General features: G+C 49.0%; 1 protein-coding gene across 4 annotated transcripts in view; it reads right to left on the bottom strand.

The window, feature by feature from the left end:
* Positions 1 to 21461, bottom strand: part of ccdc149a (coiled-coil domain containing 149a) — a 173729-nt gene that overhangs the window by 128236 nt on the left and 24032 nt on the right. For all 4 annotated transcript variants that reach the window (XM_072496504.1, XM_072496503.1, XM_072496502.1 and 1 more), the window contains exon 2: positions 19015 to 19176. In XM_072496504.1, coding sequence (XP_072352605.1) covers positions 19015 to 19176 — 162 coding nt within the window. The remainder of the gene's footprint in view (positions 1 to 19014; positions 19177 to 21461) is intronic.

The raw sequence follows: 21461 nt of genomic DNA on the forward strand, positions 1-21461 counted from the left end.
CCGTGGAGCCCCCCCCCCTGGGGTCGGATCCCCCCGAACCCCCAACAGGACGGCCCCAGCAGACGGAACTCCGAGGTCCCGCCGGGTGGGACCATACGTAACCCACGTCAGCGGGACACGGCTGAACTCGGCGGGCACTCGGCCCGTCGAGACCCGGAGAATCGCCCGGGGGGGGCTGCTTTCAACAGCCACCGACCGGCGCGGCAGCAATCCTATGGGTGCCCGAAAATCAGTGCCGGAGAATCGGCGAGCCGGCGTCGGGGCGCGTTTCTCGGGCCCCCCCAGCGATTTGGTGTAACATGGTGCTTATCCCACAGTGTGGAAGTCATAAATTTATGGAGGAGGCACAGTTTCTCATGAACAGTGGATAAAGTATGTTATTTGTTATATAACTGTTGTTATTTAAATATCCAATCCTTTAAAAGTATAAAAGTCAGCCTGCTCTTGTTAGTGAGAGTTCAAAAAACTCACGTTGTGAAGCTATTTAGATCTTCAGCCCTTAGAAAATTTGAAAAAAAAGACAGGCTACCTGTGTTAGTGACAGTTGCAAGAACACAAGCAGTGAAGTTATTTATTTGAGAGCGACAGGGCCTAATATTTAACAAAGCAATTCTGACTTTGATAAGAATCATTTTGTTACAAACATGGCCGGCGGTGGGGCCTATGGCTGTTGTGAAGTACCCTCGTGTCTGGACACGCACACACACACACACACACAGATAATAATAATCTTTATTGTCACAAGTAGGCTTACACTGCAATGAGGTTACTGTGAAAATTCCCTAGTCGCCACACTCCAGCGCCTGTTCGGGTACACAGAGGGAAAATTCAGAAAGTCCAAATTACCTAATAGCAGGTCTGTCAGGACTTGTGGGAGGAAACTGCAGCACCTGGAGGAAACCCACGCAGGCACAGGGAGAATATGCAGACTCCGCACAGACAGTGACTCAAGCCGGGAATTGTACCTGGGACCCTGGCGCTGTGAAGTCATAGTGCTAACCACTGTGCTACTGTGCCACCATCAAATTCTATGATTCTGACATCTGCAGCAGAGGGGGAGGCACCCTGCTGAATATTATGTATTGTTGTCCGTGATGGCCTAGGCAGGTGTCCTCTGAAGGGCCTAGATAGCCCTGGCTTGCTTTGGGCCTCTATCTATAGGGCAGGTGCACACTGTTCAGCCTCAGCAATTGGAGTTGCTGGCACCACAGGCAGAAGGGTCTTGGAGTGGTTGGACAGCCTCGGGGAGTCTTAGGTGGATTTCCCCAGGATGTGTGACCAGCACTCTTCCTCCCTCTGGGTGCCCAAAGGCACCTTCCTAACTCCTTGAGGGAGATCAAAGAGCCCTGTCCAGCTCTGGATCCCACTCTTGGATCCCACCACTGGCTCTGGTAATGGTATGAAAGTCCAAGCGCACATCCGGCTAAAATGCTGGAGGTGGTCACCATGATTCCAATGGTGACCTGGATGCACTGGCATGTTGGTGTCACAACATCAGACTGAATGTGGATGGACTCCTTCATCTTCCATTCTAATCTTGCAATGGACTCGAATAACCCTGCCTGTTGTACCCTTGCTAATCTATGGAGCACCAACATCTCTTTGAGATCCAATTCCAGAGGCTCGTCATCGGACCTAGACTCAGCAGGAGCCTGGCCTCCAGCAGTTCTCAAGTGTCTGTGACCTTAGCTGTCATTGCCTTTGCGTCTTGTGGAGCAGAATCTTCACTGTGCTGAACAAATGGTGACCCCCGAGTCTGCTCTAAAATTAGGACCCACCAAGGTGTGTGTCTCTGCACTGGCAGAGGATGCAGGTGATCACAGTGGTGACTCGACATCTAGTAGTTCCTCATCATAGGTGACCTGGAGGCTGGGCCTGCTGGGCTGGCTGGCAGTGTCCCTCCTATTTTTTCTGGTGCCAGTAACAGCGAGAAGAGATAATTACGGTTTGGCTGGTTAGTCACCTGTATTAAAGAACACTCACAGTTTTTGGGAGACGCCAACCTTGCCTTCAGTGCAGGATCGGTTCCTGTCCTCGCCACCTAGCTCTACTGCCTGCTCTTCAAAGTGGGTGAGGGGCCTGAGCTCCGGTATCCCCCCTCCTATCTGGGATCTCTCCCTGTTATTGTGGCTGATCTTGTCTTGCATAAAGACAGACAGGCAGACTGTGAGCTGGACAGATACCAAAGCAGATGATAAGGCTGCTTGCCTGCTGTGGGTCCTGAGTGGGTCTATGAAAGGGTTGAAGACGCGACTTGTGCAGGATGTGATAAGAGATGAAGATGTAAACATTTGAGTGAGAGAATCAGCGATGATATCCCTTGTGCTGGGAGTGTGTGAGATCCCTGTGGATCTGTAACCCTGTGAATGCCCGATGGCCTTGTGAGAGTGAATTGAGAGTGGGGTGAAGGTTGATTTACCTGGTGCAGCGGCTGAGATTACTGGGCGGGATTTACCGGCTGTTCACACAGCCGGGAAATCTGGGTCCCACGCCGGCGCACAAGTATCCCGGCGGCAAGGGGTGCTGTCAATCCTGTTGACAATGGTGGGACCGGTAGGTCCCGTTTACGGGACGCCTCCCTGCTGAAAAACACGCAGCGGGGTGGTCGGTAAATCCTGCCCTACATATGTCAAACTGTCACAAACAGCTACAGCCTCAAACACATAGGCAACAATATTCAGTTTGGTCACGAGAATGATGTAACTAACATTTTGTCACATGCACTATTTGGTTTACTCTCAGGTTAAATCTGTAGGTGATTAAGATTGTGTATTTCTACTGGACAGTCTTAATGCACATGTCCAGTTTCACAGTCCCAGCAGTCCAAGGGAGATTGATCTTGCAGCAAACAAATTTCACATATTTTTCCTTGAGTGCTTTTATCAATTTTGGACCAAAAGTTGTTTTAGATTCATTTCTGATGCAAATCCTCAGCTACAGTGTCGACATAGTTTAAGGTGTCTTGTGCTCTGCAGTTTGTATTAACATTCAAGCATTTAAAAGAAAAAAAAGACTTGCATTATTATAGTGCTTTCCACAACCACTGGAGGTCTCAAGTTGGCTGAAAGACGTCACTGCAGACGGTGCACTCCCTACACCCACACCTGCAGTCGCAGGGAGGCAGCTGAATGCACAGACCAAACTCAATTGGAAAAAAGAATTAGAGTTTGAGCTGCGAACAATGCTACCCTGTCATCTCTGTTAAAAAATTCATATTTTAAAAACATAAATCGGAATAGTTAAACAGATACTGTGTTAGAAATCACTGCATGAGATTAAGGCGGTTCCTGAAATAATCGTTTCAAGTTGTACTGGAACTGCAGAAAGCAGCATTTTCTGAGCTGATGGGAGGCGAGCAAGTATTTTGCCAATTTAAATGGACAACGTGCCGCTCTATCCTGTAATCCATATGGTATCTTTACGGGAGTGTGCAATGGGACAATATAAAGGGCGGTTTTCTCTGTATCTAACCAGTGCTGTAAGTGCAGGAGAGGGATGGTTTGAGAGAGAAGCAGTGAGAGCTCGAGTAGAGGCTTAGGAGAGACGGCGAGCAGGAGACAGCAAGTGGGCAGCGAGCAGGCAGGACTCAGCATGCAGGTGATGAGTGGGCAGAAATGAGGCCTTGCGAGTGGTGCAGACAGGACGGTGCAGGTGCAAACGAGTACTGCCACCAAGTGCTGAGCTCACTGGAGTGGATGCTGAATGTGCATGTGTTTGTTCAGCAATTCGTCCTTGAAATTTCACACAGCAGCCTGTAACAGTGGGACCCAGAGCTGGACAGGGCTCCTTGATCTCCCTCAAGGAATTAAGGAGGGGCCCTTGGGCACCCAGAGGGAGGAGGAGTGTTGATCAGGCACCCTGGGGAAATCCACCCAGTAAGCAATTCAAAATACCAAAAGGTCACCTCTGCATATTTTGATTGGAGCATGAGTGAGTAAGGGAGAGACTGAATGTGAGGAATTGCTCCTCCAATCACAGGTTCTGTCCCTCCCATGCTCGCTGGTCCAGCTCCTGCAATGACAGGTTCCCTCCCTCCCACTCTTGCTGCACCTCCAGAGCCACAATCTACACTTGGAGGAGCAGCAGGACTGCAATGGAGGGAAACGATGATTGGAGGTCAAGGGACTCTGGACTCTGGGCAGCACGGTCGCACAGGGGGCAGCACTGTTGCTTCATAGCTCCACAGTCCCGGGTTCGATTCCCAGCTTGGTTCACTGTCTGTGCGGAGTCTCCCCGTGTCTGCGTGGGTTTCCTCCGGGTGCTCCGGTTTCCTCCGACAGTCCAAAGATGTGCAGGTTAGGTGGATTGGCCATGCTAAATTGCCCTTAGTGTCCAAAAAGGTGAGACGGGGTTACGGGGATAGGGTGGAGGCGCGGGCTTAAGTAGGGTGCTCTTTCCAAGAGCCGGTGCAGACTCGATGGGCCGAATGGCCTCCTTCTGCACTGTAAATTCTATGATTTTATGGTTCTATGAATTGCATTGCCATCATGCTGGTGACTTGGCTGCGCTGTCACCAATTGCTTCTACCAACTGCTGGACAGCAAGAGGAAGGAGGAGGCAGCAGCCAGAAACCCAGGCTTGAAACACATGGAGTAGAAATCATGACAGGTTATGTTTTCTGACCAGTGGAGTATGACCGGCAATCAAAGGTTCCTCAGAAAACCTTCCTCTATCAACACAATTCTTACCTCTCCATCTCGATTAAGAAAAACCTCCCAAATGTCATGGTTGACTTCACAATGTTGAACTGAATAAAACATTTCCAACAAAACTTTTGAACACTTCATCATTGTTTTCTATGTGCGTGAATAGTAGTGTCAGTGTTGAGGGAATGGAACCTTTTTCATTTCAGACTGGCAGCAAGGTTGGGTGCTCAACAAACAACTAAACCCAATCCACCCTGTCCCAAATGAAGATGACTCTCTGTTGGCACAATGTGACCTTTCCACTCCAGCCATTTGTGTGGCCTGTCAGCTTGAGGTTGGCAATTTGGGGTTGTGGTAGTATGTATTAGGGGTCATGTGGGACTGGAAGCCCTAATGTCATTGGCTGACAGATCCCGGGTCCTGGTTGGCCGTTGACTTCTAGCTCCGCCCTGAAGGCGGAGTATAAGAAGCCGGAGTCCTCCCCCGCAGGCCATTCTACTATCGAGCTGCGGGGGAACAGACACGCTTAATAAAGCCTCATCGACTTCACTCTATTCGTCTCACGGAGTCTTTGTGCGCTACAATTTATTAAGCGTGCCTAAAAAGGACTATGGAGCTCAGGATCATCCCGGAATGCCTGAGGATCAGCCCCCACGCAGTGAACGCGGCAGCAGCCTTCAAGCACTGGCAGACTTGTTTCGAGGCCTACCTCAGAACGGCCACCGGCCGGGTCACAGAAGACCAAAAACTACAGGTCCTGCACTCGAGGTTAAGCACGGAGATTTTCTCCCTCATCGAAGACGCGGAGGATTTCCAGACGGCGTTCGCAGCACTGAAAAGTCTCTATGTCCGCCCAGTTAACCAAATCTACGCTCGCTACCAGCTCGCGACGAGTCGGCAAAGTCCCGGAGAATCGATGGACGAATTCTACGCCCCGCTGCTGATTTTGGGACGAGCCTGCAGCTGCCCTTCGGTGAACGCAAATGAATACACGGACATGTTAATGCGCAATGCTTTTGTGGCAGGTATAAATTCCTCCCAAATCCGCCAAAGACTTCTAGAAAAAGAGTCGCTCGGACTCTCAGAGGCACGGGCCCTAGCAGCCTCCCTAGACGTGGCCGCGCGTAATACCCGCGCCTACGGCCCCGACCGCGCGGCAGCCCATTGGGCTCCGTATGTACCCGTCGCGACAAACCCACCCCCCCCCGGACACCCCACAGGCTTGCGCGGTCCAAACGCCAAGTCACACCGGGGGCGCCCGCTGCTATTTCTGCGGCCAGGCGAAACACCCCCGGCAGCGCTGCCCGGCCCGCGCAGCAATCTGCAAGAGCTGTGGGAAAAAGGGCCATTTCGCGGTTGTGTGCCGGTCCCGCGAGGTCGCCGCTGTCCCGGGAGAACAGGGAGCCCTGCCCGCCCCTTACGCTCCCCAACCCCCCCAGCGCCCCATGTACGACCCGCAGGCGCAGCCACTCTGGGTTCCGACCACCGCGGTCCCGGGAGAACAGGGAGCCCTGCACGCCGCTTACGCTCCCCAACCACCCCCCCCCCCCGTCCCCACGTATGACCCGCCGGCGCTACCAATTTGGGTCCCGACCACCGCTGCCCCCAGAGATGAGGGAGCCCCGCGCGCTCCTAACGCTCCCCAACCCCCCCAGCGATCCATGTGCGACCCGCAGGCGCCGCCATTTTGGGTCCCGGCCACCACGAGGAGAGGAAGGGCGCCGCCATCTTGGACCACCCCAGACCTGTACGACGCATGGGGGCGGCCATTTTGTCCACCCCCACCGACATCTTGTGACACCCCAGCCATGTGCGATGTATGGGGGCAGCCATTTTGTTCATCCCCGACGCCATCTTGGACGGCAACAACGGACCCCAGTGTCGACGGCTCCATGGGGTTCGAGGAAGACGCTCCACTACTACAACCACGTCTCGCTTCAATTACGCTCGATCAAGCTCGGCCCCGGACACTCCAGACGACGACGACAACGGTGCTAATAAACGGGCACGAGACACCATGCCTAGTCGACTCCGGGAGCACGGAGAGCTTGATCCACCCCGACACGGTAAGACGCTGTTCCTTGACCACCTATCCCAGCGCACAAAAGATTTCCCTAGCTGCAGGATCCCACTCCGTACAGATCAAAGGTTTCTGCATAGTTACCCTAACGGTGCAGGGGAGGGAGTTCAAAAACTACAAACTACACGTCCTTCCCCAACTCTGCGCCCCCACATTACTGGGATTAGATTTCCAGTGCAATCTACAGAGCTTAACGTTCAAATTCGGCGGCCCAATACCCCCACTCACTATCTGCGGCCTCGCAACCCTCAAGGTGCAACCCCCGTCCTTGTTTGCGAACCTCACCCCGGATTGCAAACCCGTCGCCACTAGGAGCAGACGGTACAGCGCCCAGGACCGGACCTTCATTCGGTCCGAAGTCCAGCGGCTACTAAAGGAAGGCATAATCCAGGCCAGCAATAGTCCCTGGAGAGCACAGGTGGTAGTAGTGAAGACAGGGGAGAAACAAAGGATGGTCATAGACTATAGCCAGACCATCAACAGGTACACACAACTAGACGCGTACCCTCTCCCCCGCATATCCGACATGGTCAATCAGATTGCCCAATATAAAGTCTTCTCCACCGTGGACCTCAAGTCTGCCTACCATCAGCTCCCCATCCGCCCAAGTGACCGCAAGTACACAGCCTTCGAGGCAGACGGGCGATTATACCATTTCCTAAGGGTCCCATTTGGCGTCACAAACGGGGTCTCGGTCTTCCAACGGGAGATGGACCGAATGGTTGATCAACATGGGTTGCGGGCCACGTTCCCGTATCTCGACAATGTAACCATCTGCGGCCACGACCAGCAGGACCACGACGCCAACCTCCAAAAATTCCTCCAGACCGCCAAAGCCTTGAACCTCACGTACAACGAGGACAAGTGCGTTTTTAGCACCAACCGGCTAGCCATTCTGGGCTACGTAGTGCGCAATGGGATAATAGGCCCCGACCCCGAACGTATGCGCGCCCTCATGGAATTTCCCCTCCCGCACTGCTCAAAAGCCCTGAAACGCTGCCTGGGTTTTTTTTCATACTACGCCCAGTGGGTCCCCCAGTACGCAGACAAGGCCCGCCCCCTAATACAGACCACGACCTTCCCTCTGTCGACAGAGGCTTGCCAGGCCTTCAGCCGCATCAAAGCGGATATCGCAAAGGCCACGATGCGCGCCATCGACGAGTCCCTCCCCTTCCAGGTCGAGAGAGAGCCTCCGACGTAGCTCTAGCGGCCACCCTTAACCAAGCGGGCAGACCCGTGGCCTTTTTCTCCCGAACCCTCCACGCTTCAGAAATCCACCACTCCTCAGTGGAAAAGGAAGCCCAAGCCATAGTGGAAGCTGTGCGACATTGGAGGCATTACCTGGCCGGCAGGAGATTCACTCTCCTCACCGACCAACGGTCGGTAGCCTTCATGTTCGATAATGCACTGCGGGGCAAAATCAAAAACGACAAGATCTTAAGGTGGAGGATCGAGCTCTCCACCTTCAACTACGAGATCTTGTATCGTCCCGGAAAGCTGAACGAGCCGTCCGATGCCCTATCCCGCGGCACATTGGCCAACGCACAAATTAACCGCCTCCAAACCCTCCACGAGGACCTCTGCCACCCGGGGGTCACTCGGTTTTTCCACTTTATCAAGTCCCGCAACCTCCCATACTCTTTAGAGGAGGTCCGTACAGTCACAAGGGACTGCCACATCTGCGCGGAATGCAAACCGCATTTTTTCAGGCCGGATGGTGCGCACCTGATTAAGGCTTCCCGCCCCTTTGAACGCCTCAGTCTCGATTTCAAAGGGCCCCTCCCCTCCACCGACCGCAATACATACTTCCTTAATGTGGTGGACGAATACTCCCGCTTCCCATTCGCCATTCCCTGCTCTGACATGACCGCGGCCACAGTCATTAAAGCCCTGAACACCATCTTCACACTGTTCGGTTGCCCCGCATACGTCCACAGCGACAGGGGGTCCTCTTTCATGAGTGACGAGCTGCACCAGTTCCTGCTCAGCAAGGGCATAGCCTCAAGCAGGACGACCAGCTACAACCCCCGGGGGAACGGGCAAGTAGAGAGGGAGAACGGCACGGTCTGGAAGGCCGTCCTACTGGCCCTACGGTCCAGGGACCTCCCAGTTTCACGGTGGCAGGAGGTCCTCCCGGATGCTCTCCACTCCATCCGGTCGCTATTATGTACGAGCACTAATCAAACGCCTCATGAGCGTCTCCTTGTCTTCCCTAGGAGGTCCTCCTCTGGAACGTCGCTGCCGACCTGGCTGGCGGCCCCAGGACCCATCTTGCTCCGAAAGCATGTGCGGGCACACAAGGCGGACCCGTTGGTCGAAAGGGTTCACCTCCTCCACGCGAACCCGCAGTACGCTTACGTGGAGTACCCCGACGGCCGACAGGACACGGTCTCCCTGCGGGATCTGGCGCCCGCCGGCAACACACACACCCCCCCCGATACCATTCACCCAACCCCCCCCTTCCTGCCACCGCCGCACCCCGCGACCGCCCAAAGACTCCGTGAGACGAATAGAGTGAAGTCGATGAGGCTTTATTAAGCGTGTCTGTTCCCCCGCAGCTCGATAGTAGAATGGCCTGCGGGGGAGGACTCCGGCTTCTTATACTCCACCTTCAGGGCGGAGCTAGAGGTTAACGGCCAACCAGGACCCGGGATCTGTCAGCCAATGACATTAGGGCTTCCAGTCCCACATGACCCCTAATACATACTACCACAGGGGTGTAATTGTAGGCCCATTGGGCACCAAATCAAATGTGGACTGGGTTTAAGGCTGTCCAAATATTGTTCCATGCAGTGTCCTTCAAAGCAGCATAGAGAAAGAAGAGCATCTCTTCCATAAGCCAGGACTAGATTTAAACGTACGTCATGAGGTGACAGGATAATGGCATCACCAGGTTTACCTCAAATTTAGAAAACAGGAAATATAACACCTCTATTCAAGAATGGAGGGCGACAGAAAGCAGGAAACTATAGACAAGTTAACTTAGCATCTGTCAGGGAGAAAATGCTAGAATCCATTATTAAGGAGGTAGTAGCAGGACATTTGGAAAATCAGCAGACAAGAGTCTGCAGGGTTTGTAAAGGGGAAATGGCATTTAACAAATTTATTAGAATTCTTTAAGGATATAACACACAGGGTGAGTAAAGGGGCTAGCAGTAGATGAGGTATATTTGGTGGATTTCCAAAAGCCATTCGATAGGTTGCCACATAAAAAAACAGAATATTATTGAAATGGAGAGAGACTACAGAATGCTGCAATACAGAAGGATTTGGGAGTCCTTATACATGAATCACAAACCTTTAGCACACAGATACAGCAAGTCATTAGGAAGGAAATTTTAGCCTTTATTTTAGGGGCAAAAGAGTACAGAAGTAGGGAAGCCTTTCTACAACTGTACAGTGCATTAGTATTAGTGCGGCCACACCTAGGGTACTGTAAGCAGTGTGGCCTCCTCAGGGAAAAAATAAATTTGCATTGAAAGCAGCTCAGAGGTTTACCAAGCTGATGCCTGGAATGAATAGATTGCCTTCTGAGGATAAGTGATTGGCCCGATGTTCATTGGAGTTTTAAAGAAAGAGAGGTGATGTTGTCAAAATATAAGATTGTGAGAGGCCTCGACAGGGTAGATACTGAGAGGATGTTTCCCTTTATGGGGGAATCAAGAACATGGGGACTCAGTTTAAAAAAATAAGTGGTCTCCCATTTAAGATGGCGATGAAGGGGAATTTCTTCTCTCAGAGGGTTCTTAGTCTTTGGAATTCTCTTCCACATGGTACAGCGGTTAGCACTGCTGCCTCACAGCGCCAGGGACCCGGGTTAAATTCTGGCCTTGGGTGACTGTCTGTGTTCAGTTTGCACTTTCTTCCCGTGTCTGCGTGGGTTTCCTAAATGGGCTCCGGTTTCCTCCCACAATCCAAAGATGCATAGGTTAGGGGCATTGGCCATGCTGAATTGCGCCTTAGTGTCCAAAGATGTGCAGGTTAGATGGGGTTATGGGGATAGGGCAGGGAGTGGGCCCAGGTAGGCTGCTCTTTCAGAGGGTTGGTGCAGACTCAATGGGCCGAATGGTCTTCTTCTACACTAAAGATTCTATAAGCTATGTTAGACAGAAGTTTAATCTTCAAGGGCATCAGAGGCTACGTGGTACAGCAAGGGGAGTGGAGTTAAGGCCACAATCAGAAAGTCATGATCCGTTTAATTGGCGAATCAAGCTTCAAGAGCCAAATTGACTGCTTCTACTCCTATTCGCTGTCCCGGCTCTCTCCTCCCGCGCTTTTTAAATCTCCCGGCTCTCTCCTCCGGCGCTGTTTTCGCTGTTTGTGATATACATAAACGATCTGGAGGAAGGTATAGGTGGTCTGATTAGCAATTTTGCAGATGACACTAAGATTAGTGGAGTAGCAGATAGTGAAGGGGACTGTCAGAGAATACAGCAGAATATAGATAGATTGGAGAGTTGGGCGGTGAAATGGCAGATGGAGTTCAATCCAGGCAAATGCGAGGTGATGCATTTTGGAAGGTCCAATTCAAGAGCGAACTATACGGTAAATGAAAAAGCCCTGAGGAAAATTGATGTACAGAGAGATCTGGGTGTTCAGGTCCATTGTACCCTGAAGGTGGCTGTGCAGGTCGATAGATTGGTCAAGAAGGCATACGGCATGCTTTCCTTCATCGGAAGGAGTATTGAGTAAAGAGTTGGCAGGTCATGTTTCAGTTGTATAGGACTTTGGTTCGGCCACATTTGGAGTACTGCGTACAGTTCTGGTCGCCACATTACCAAAAGGATGTGGATGCTTTGGAGAAGGTGCAGAGGAGGTTCACCAGGATGTTGCCTGGTATGGAGGGCGCTAACTATGAAAAGAGGTTGAGTAGATTAGGATTATTTTCATTAGAAAGACGGAGGTTGAGGGGGGACCTCATTGAGGTCTACAAAATCATGAGAGGTATAGACAGGGTGGATAGCAAGAAGCTTTTTCCCAGAGTGGGGACTCAATTACTAGGGGTCACGAGTTCAAGGTGAGAGGGGAAAAGTTTCAAAGAGATATACGTGGAAAGCTCTTTACACAGAGGGTGGTGGGTGCCTGGAACGCATTGCTGGCGAAGGTGGTAGAGGCGGGCATGATAGCGTCATTTAAGATGTGTCTAGACAGAAACATGAATGGGCAGGGAGCAAAGGGATACAGATCCTTAGAAAATAGGCGACAGTTTTAGATAGAGGATCTGGATCAGCGCAGGCTTGGAGGGCCAAAGGGCCTGTTCCTGTGCTGTAATTTTTCTTTGTTCTTTGTTCAGTTCAAAATGATGCATAGGGCTCATGTGATGGAGACTAGGCTAAGTAGGTTCTTTGAGGGGGCTGAAGATATGTGTGAGCGGAAAGTTGGGAGGTGGGCGCACGAATCACCAGATCTGGCGTGTCCAAGGCTGAGGGGATTCTGGCAGGGGTTCTTGGACGTGATGGCCGAGGTTCTGGGAGGTGGCGATTTTGTGGTATCGGAAGAACCGGGGGTCCAGACCAATCTTTTGGCTTTTGCCTCCGTGAAAACCTGGCGATGGATCTTGCTCGGATGGCGGGCGCCGGCGAAAGAGGGGGTGAGGATGGAGAGGGTTAAGTTCACCTTGAGGGGGTCGGCGGATGGGTTCAGCCATTTATTGATTCCTTTAATGAGTTTGAAAGGTCAATCGGACGGGGGTAAGAGTGTTAAAATAGGATAGGCAGGATGTGAGGAGGGGTTGCTGTCAGGGGAGCGGGGGGAGTGGGTGTTGGTTGTTTATTGAGTTGTTTGGTTGTTCCTCTGATTCTGTTTGTATATATGAAAATGTCTTGAATAAAAATATTTTTAAAAAAATACCAATGGCAAATACCAAAAGGCTCAGCATTGATGGTCAGCAGTAAATTTGGAGGGAAGGAGTGCACTGAGGACACAGATGATAGTTGTAAAGAGACAAGGAGCACCTTCAATTATGGCAGTTGTGGTCACTAAGCCTGTGGCTGACATTTTACTCTGCTTCCATACCCAGAAAGGTTGGAAATGTTTCCAATAATTGCCCGAAAGCTTTTGCCTTTCTTGGAGACAACAATAGGAGGTGGTTTAAATTCAATCAACACTCAAAGCAGCAACAGTCGACATGGACATAGAGTTGGAAGAATCATTGTATCTATAGTGTCTTTTCATCTCTCACATATATGAATATTTCATTGAAAAGTTGAGATACCAATTACACAATATTAATTAAAAACTTTATTGGATCGCAGCTTTTTAATTAACAGGAATTGTAAAACCTCTTTAATTTTATATTTTAAACTAACTGGGACATTAATTGGCAAAAACAATAAACCAAACAAAATCAATTTGCAGGTTCTGAAACACACATCAAATGGCAAGAGTGATCCAAGGACACTTGAAATGAGATGAAATGAAAATCGCTTATTGTCACATGTAGGCTTCAAATGAAGTTACTGTGAAAAGCCACAGTCCGGCGCCTGTTCGGGGAGGCTGGTACGGGAATTGAACCCGTGCTGCTGACCTGCCTTGGTCTGCTTTAACAGCCAGCTATTTAGCCCTGTGCTAAACCAGCCCCTGAATTTGGATTCATAATTAGGGAACAAATTCATAGGGCACGATCCAACGGCCAGGCTGCGCCCGAAAAGCAGCTCGCGAGGCATTATGATCTACCCAGCTCGCAACGCCTCACAAGATCTAACGTGATCTCGCGAGACATTGCGATGTAAATCCCGCCCATTGTGGGCATGATCACTTTTTAACATATCTGCAAAGTAGAGCAAGACAGCAAGTCTCACTTTATATGCAGTTTCTCGAGGTACCCGAGATGTTGAGATCAATCCCCTTTGCCTCAGGAATCTTGGGTGAGCGCTGTTCAGTACTGGTCTTCACAAACGGGGACCAAACGGAACGGCACTCATGCGGGTCTCCGAGGGGATCATAGGCCCCCAGTTGCATTCCCTTTGGGCAGGGTGGTACCCTAGCACTGCTGATGCCACCTGGATGCTAGCCTGGCACTGCCAAGGTGCCCAGGTGCTAAGGTGCCGTAGATCCTCCTGTAGTGCATTGGGACTTGGGAGGGGTGTGTCGGGGGCCACAGAGAATGGCGTCCCGATCTCTCGCTATACTAATGAATTCCGGTGAGCGGAGCTCCTTGGTGTAGAAAATGGGGCTATGTGCAGCCTTAGCCACGCGATCCCCACTGTGGCCCCTTATTTAACGCGAGTAACGTTTCATAGCATATGTTTCTTGCCACTGCAAGCGCTAGGAAACACGAGGCTAAACGCGCTCGCTATGGGACTTTGTTCCCATTTAGTTAAATCGCGCCCATAGTGTCATATTTCTATTTATTTGGAAAACATCTGTAGGGTGTGCCAAAATGTTCAGTGTGCTCATAAGACTTGGAGTAACCCAGCTGCTTTTGTCAATCCAAAATCACTATTGGAAAAAACTATCTTTCACTATTTCCAAAGATTTTACTTCCTCATCTTTATTCCAGTTCCAATTAGGTAACCACCAGAAAGAAAGTCCTTCAAATCCCTGAATTCACTCCATAAAAATTTTGAGGTCAGTAGTCCCCATCACTCCAACACACACTCCCCAAAATAACATTTATAACAAAATCAATACATTGGGAAATTAACTGTTCTCGAAAATAAAACACCTAACGCTTCTTTGAAATTCCTCCAACAATTTTGCTCCTTTCAAAGAGATCTAATCTTAATGCCCAAGGGACCAATTGGCCTACTCCTGATTTGTTTCTTGGTATGTATCTTGTCTACTATTAGTTACTTTTATTGCTCGTTCATGGGATGTGGGTATCACTGGCTAGGCCAACATTTGTTGCTCAACCGTAATCGCCCCTGAGAAACTAGTGTGAGCTGTCTTTTGAACCACTGCAGTCTGTGTGATGTAGGTACAACTACAGTACTGTCAGGAGAGGAGATGCAGGATTTTGACCCAATGAGAATGAAGGAACGGCAATACAGTTCCAAGTCAGTATATGGCTAGGAAGGGAACTTGCAGGTAGTGGTGGTCCCATGTATATGCTGCGCTTATCCATTTCAATGACAGGTTTAGAAGGTGCTGTTGAAGGAGCCTTGGCAAGTTGCTGCAGTGGATGCACACTCCTACCATTGTGCGTCAGCAATTGGAGGGAATGAATGTTTAAAGTAGTGGATGGAGTGCGAGTTAAGTGGCCTGCTTTGTCCTGGTGGTGAGTTTCTTGAATGTTATTGGAGCTGGACTCATCCGGGCAAGTGGGGAGTACTTCATCACACCTGATTTGAGCCTTGTAGACGTTGAACAGGATTTGTGGAGTCTGGAGATGAATGATGAGCACAGAATTTTCAGCCTCTGGCCTGCTGTTGTAACCACATTATTTATTTGGCTAGTCCACTTCAGTGGTAACTCCCAGGATGCTGATGACAGGGGACAAATTATGGTGATGCTGTTGAATATTAATGAGAAATGGTTGGATTCTCTCTTGTTGGGGATGTTAATTGCCTGGCACTTGTGTGGCGTGAATTTTACTCATCACTTATCAGCCTAAGCCTGAATGTTGTCCACATCTAGTTGCATATGAACACGGATTGCTTCAGTATCTAAGGAGTTGCGAATTGTACAGAACACTGAGCAATCCTCAGTCAACCCACTTCTGACCTTATAATGGACGGAAGGCCAGTGATGAGGCAACTGAAGATGGTTGGGCCCTGGACACTGCCTTGTGGAACTCCTGCAGCAATGTCTTGTGCTGAGAAGTTTGGCCTCGAAAAGCCAGAACCATCTTCCTTTGCACAAATTATGACTGCAAACCATTGGAGAGGATACCCCAACCAATTCCCATTTACTTCAATTTTGCTATGGTTCCTTGAATCTACACTCAGTCAAAGACTGTCAAGGGCAGTAAATCTCACCTCACCTCTTGAGTTCAGTTCTTTTATCCATGTTTGCACTAAGGTTGCAATGAGGTCTGGAGCTGAGTAGGCCTAGTGGAACCTAAACTGAGCATCAGTGAGCAGGTTATTGCTGAGTAAGTGCCAGTTGCAGTGCTGTCGACAACACGTTCCATCTCTTCGCTCAAGGTCGAGAGTAGATTAATAGGGCAGTCAGTAATTGGCCCAGGTTGTGTCACTACAATCTGGAGCACAATTATGGAAGGCAGAAGGTGATACAGAAATAAGTAGAAAACAGGAAAGAATGAGGAAGACAACTCAAGAAAGAGGTATTTTTTCTCCATGAGCAACATCAATGGAAACTATCTGTCATAAAGTAAAGCAATGCAGAAGATATTATTCCTCGACACAATGAGAAATTAAAGATTATTGCAAACTTGAAACAGTAAGATACAGAACAGCTAGTTTACTTCCAATTTAAGCAATTTTTTTTCTAATATCAAATACATTCCAACTGTATTAATTGTCAGATTATAAATTGTGTAGCTTACCTACATTCTGATTATGTTCAATTTTGTAAATGTATTGGGGGTGGGGATTTTCCGACTGTTCTCGTCAGCGGGATCTTCCGGTCCTGGCAACGGCGAACCCCTGCCGCAGGTTTCCCAGTGGCAGGATATGGATTCAATTGGAAATCCCATTGACAGTAGCGGGACCAGAAGATCCCACTGCGAGCCAATGACGGTCCGCCTTCCCCACCGAGAAAAGCGGAGCGAGGACGCACGGAAAATCCCCCCATATAGTGTATACTCAGCTTGAAGAGAACAAGCAGCTCTCCATGACATGAGCAGGGCTTATATTTGCATGGCAGTGTGCAGCATGATCGGAGTTCTTATGATTCCTTTGCACACATCATACGGAATGCATCAATATCCCAGAATCAAGATCTTCTAATTCTACTGAAGAAAACATTTCTATTCTCACCACACCATTTGAACCCCAAATTACTTGTAGATGAATCATTCTCACACCATAAACTGAGTCCCATTCTAATTTTAACACAGGGAACCATATACCAGTGATTTCTCCTCTCCAACTTTTTTTTGAGGGTTTATGGAAATAGTTGGGAAAATAAAGAATTAACCGTTGAAATATATTCCAGCTTTCAACTTGTTTGACAGTAGATTTATACAGCCAGGTCACAGTGATATTGATGAGGTTAACTGATAGGTTTCACTGAATCACAGAAACACCACTTTGCAGAAGATAAACAAGAACAAAAGCACAGTGCTTAATAACTGAGAAGAGAAGTCACGTTATCAATAAGGGAGATGTAATATATATCAAAGGAAAACTAGAACTGTGGAAGGGCAAATGTAGCAATGGGGGTAGAAATTAATATTGCTACACGTGACAAATTCTAATGAGGAACTCCTGTCAACTGCCAGTTCAAGTCGAACAGAAGTGGAAAAGAACTAGGGACAACAAGGAGAGAAGGTAAAAGTACCAACAACTTTATGGCAACAATCTGTCTCTTACCACAAGCCAGCAAAATACAAGAACAGATGCGACATTGCATTTAGTATTCAGCAGCCTATCACAACTGAACAGTAAACGAGAACTGGGTGAACACATGGTTCCATTGATTATTTGATACAATAAGATTTGACACTGTAATTAAAGTCAAGGCCAAAAGTAATAACATAGGTTTCGAAGACTCCGGGAGTAAATTTTCCAGTTATGAAAAGAGCACTTAGGAAGATTAAGTGGGGAGCAGAAAAGAACAGAAGTAGAACTAACTTTTTAGATTGTGCTTTCTATTTAGAACAAGCCTTGGAAGCAGCTATCTCCCTCTGGGAGAAAGAAACACAATTGAACCACAACCACAGACTTCAGTTAAAAATCTAATAAACGTTCAAAAATATTTTTAAAGGTAGAGCCAAACAAAAAACTGGGGCGGGATTCTCCCCTACCCAGCGGGGCGGGGGCTCCCGGCGGGATGGAGTGGCGGGAACCACTCCGTCGTTGGGCCGCCCCAAAGGTGCGGAACTCCGCACCTTTAGGGGCCAAGCCCTCACCTTGAGGGGCTAGGCCCGCGCCGGAGTGGTTTCCACTCCACCGGCCGGAGTGGAAGGCCTTTGGCGCCACGCCAGACAGGGCCGAAAGGACTTTGCCGGCCTGCGTAAGTCCACACATGCGCAGGAGCGTCAGCGGCTGCTGACATCATCCCCGCGTATGTGCATGGGAAGGGGTCTCTTCCGCCTCCGCCATGGTGAAGACCATGGCAAAGGCGGAAGAAAAAGAGTGCCCCCACGTCACAGGCCCGCCCGTGGATTGGTGGGCCCTGATCGCGGGCCAGGCCACCGTGGGGGCACCTCCCCGGGGCCAGATCGCCCCGCACCCCCCCCCCCCCCCAGGACCCCGGAGCCCGCCCGCGCCGCCTGCTCCCGCTGGTAAGGTAGGTGGTTTAATCCACGCCGGCGGGAGAGGGTTGACAGCGGCGGGACTTCGGCCCACCGCGGGCCGGGGAATCGGCGGGGGTGGGCCCGCCGACCGTCGCGGCGCAATTTCCGCCCTGGCGAATCACTGGTGGCGGAGAATTCGGGACACGGCGGGGGCGGGATTCACGCCAGCCCCGGCGATTCTCCGACCCGCCGGGGGCCGGAGAATCCTGCCCCAGATTCTGAACCGTACAAATGTCTAACGAGAATAATTAAAATTGGTATAAGAGAGGTGAGATTTTAGACAATAATATATAAGAAAAAGGACAGCACAGTGGCGTAGTGGTTAGCATTGCTCCTTATGGCCCTGATGACCCCGGTTTGATGCTGGCCCTGAGTCACTGTGTGGAGTTTGCATATTCTCCCCGTGTCTGCGTGGGTCTCACCCCCAGAACCAAAAGATGTGCAGGATAAGTGGATTGGCCATGCTAAAATTGCCCCTTAATTGAAAAAAATAATTGGATACTCTAAATTTATCTTAAAAAAGATAAGAAATTGCAGACAGCAGCAACATGAATGCAAATATGTTTTTTTAAAGCTTTGCATACGGTGAGCAGAAAGGTAAAAGACCAAATAGATCCACACAGCTGATGAGCAACCCTGTGCCAGTTTGGCCAATCTCTATTATCAATCCCTTCATAATTATTTGAGTGTGCAACCTCCAGCTACAATGGATTTTACTTCCATTGCTCTTGGATGTACCATTCCCAGTCTAAACCCTTATCTACAACACATCAATGACTTGGAAATTAAGTCTAGTGATGCTAAAGTTGTTTAAATTCACCCTAACACAAAATTACAAATGGTGTTTTCCAAACAATTTTTTTTAATGACATAATTTTGTGTCAATGCAACTGGGATGCAGGCTCATAGATAAAATAGGCACTTACTATTAGTTCTCTGTACTTTTTCTTCAGTGATTGATGGCGCTCCCGTAGTTGATTAGCCATTAGTTTGTACTGGTCCCGTTCTTGTTGACATGTATCAAGCTCCTTGGAGAGAATCAACAAAGCTTCTTTCTTGCTCTCCAGTTTTCTTTTACATATCAAATACTAAAATAAAAGGAAAACATTAGACATAGGCCAAAGCGTGATGTAAAAGCGCACAACTTTCAGATTTTGTTCTTCATTAGAGACAAGGATTTATTTCCCCTTAAACTTCTGCAAATTTTTACCATCTACTGAAGCTTTGTGAAACATAAGTTATAATTTAAGTAGGCTACCCTAAGTTAGGCAACTAAACTTGATTGCTACAGCAACTGACTGTAATTTGTTTGTCACCATGACAATGTCACAGAAAACTTGCAGCCTTCAGTATTAGAACAAAGAACAAAGAACAATATGCACAGTTACAGGCCTTTCAGCCCTCCAAGCCTGCGCCGATCATGGTACCTGCCTAAACTAACACCATCTGCACTTACGGAGTCCATATCCTTCCATTCCCACCCTATTCATATATTTGTCTAGATGTCCCTTAAATGCCGCTATCGTACCTACTCCCACCACCTCCCCAGGCAGCGCATACCATATATTTACCATCTTCTGTGTAAAAAGCTTGCTCGCACATCTGTTCTAAACTTTACCCCACACATTTTAAACCTATGTCCCCTTGTACTTGATTCTCCTACCCTAGGAAAGAGCATCTGGCTATCCACTCTGTCCATGCCAGTCATAATCTTGTAGACCTCTATCAGGACGACTCTCAACCTCCGTCATTCCTCATTCCAGTGGGAACAGGCCCAGTTTATCTAACCTCTCCTCATAGCTAATACCCTCCATACCAGGCAACATCCTAGTAAACCGCTTCTGTATCCTCTCCAAAGCAGCCACATCTTTCCGGTAGTGTGGTAACCAGAATTGTACACAATATTCCAAATGAGGCCTAACTAAGGTCTTGTGCAGCTGCAACATGGCTTGCCAATTTTTATATTCAAAGCCCCTACCGATGAAGGCCAGCATGCCGTATGCCTCCTTAACCACCTTATCCATATGCTTGGCCAATTTCAGTGATCGGTGGACATGCAGATCTGTACTCGCAAGAGTTTTACCATTTATTGTGGATTTTATTGTGCATTAGTGAAGGCTTCTGCAGTATTTACCCACAAAACATCCTGGGTATGTAAGCATGACACAGTACTGGGATGCATATCCTATTGCCACCACTAATCTTACTAAACATTGTGCAGTTAGCAAGCAGTGACTTGATTTCCAGACTAATCACTGGGGCACGTGCCCATTAAGGCAGCGTACAGGGGTGACACAGTGACAGCCAGTGGTAGTGATGAGTGTTGAGCTTTGTGAAGACTCCTTTCTGAAAAAGATCAAACATTGCTCCCTTGGCCCACTTTGTAAGGTGGGGAAGGGGTGGCAGTATTATTTAAGTATATATTCCAAGATTCACAGCTTTGCTTTGGTTGTCCTGGCAACCAGGCCAGCCTGCCCATCCCTTCCGCCAAACTTCACAAAACAGTAAAGCCGATGGCCACCCTGATACATTTCACTGGGACCACCAATGCCAAAGAAGTTGGAACTCTCTTTGATGGGTCACCCTAGCCACGCACCCTCCCAGATCAGCAGCTTTATAATGGTTGACTGAGGGTCTCACTTTCAAGGCGCCATAGAATTAATTTGTTTCCAATTTAAAATACCCAATTCTTTTTCATTCCAATTAAGGGGCAATTTAGCGTCACCAATCCACATACCCTGCACATCTTTGGGTTGTGGGGGTGAGACCCACACAGACACGGGGAAAATGTGCAAACTCCACACGGACGCTGACCCGGGGCCGGGATCGAACCTGGGTCCTCGGCGCCGTGAGGCTGCAGTGCTAACCACTCTGCCACCGTGCCGCCCTACCATAGAATTTCTTATGCAAGATCAGGACCTGGTCTATCCGAGTCACTACTCCTGTTACAGTGGAAATGTGCAAAAATTCTAAGGATTTTCCATCCCAGTATCTCATGTTTTAAAACATCGCACAGTTAGATGTTTATGGTCTGCTGCTTGTGTGACATTTATTCATTCCTTTGCTTTTTCCAAATTTTGCCCACGTTGCCTGAAATGGGTGCAGAAGAGTGAAAAGAGGTTTCACTGAATTAAATTTATGCAGCGTCCTTAAACAGAAAAGGGCAAAGAGTAGAGATTTTTCACTTGCAGTTTGTCAAGTGTGTAAAATTTAATGAAGTCCTTCGCAACAAGGACTACTGCTTAATTTTTATTAATTAATTCTTGATTGTCACTTCATAAACTGGGAGTAATTATATCACAATACTGAAGTCATCATGCCCCACTGGGATGAGACTTTTGGCAACCTAGCTCGAGCCAGCAAACAAAGCAGA

The sequence above is a fragment of the Scyliorhinus torazame genome, chromosome 3 (genome assembly GCF_047496885.1).
Source record: "Scyliorhinus torazame isolate Kashiwa2021f chromosome 3, sScyTor2.1, whole genome shotgun sequence".
Taxonomy (NCBI): domain Eukaryota; kingdom Metazoa; phylum Chordata; class Chondrichthyes; order Carcharhiniformes; family Scyliorhinidae; genus Scyliorhinus; species Scyliorhinus torazame.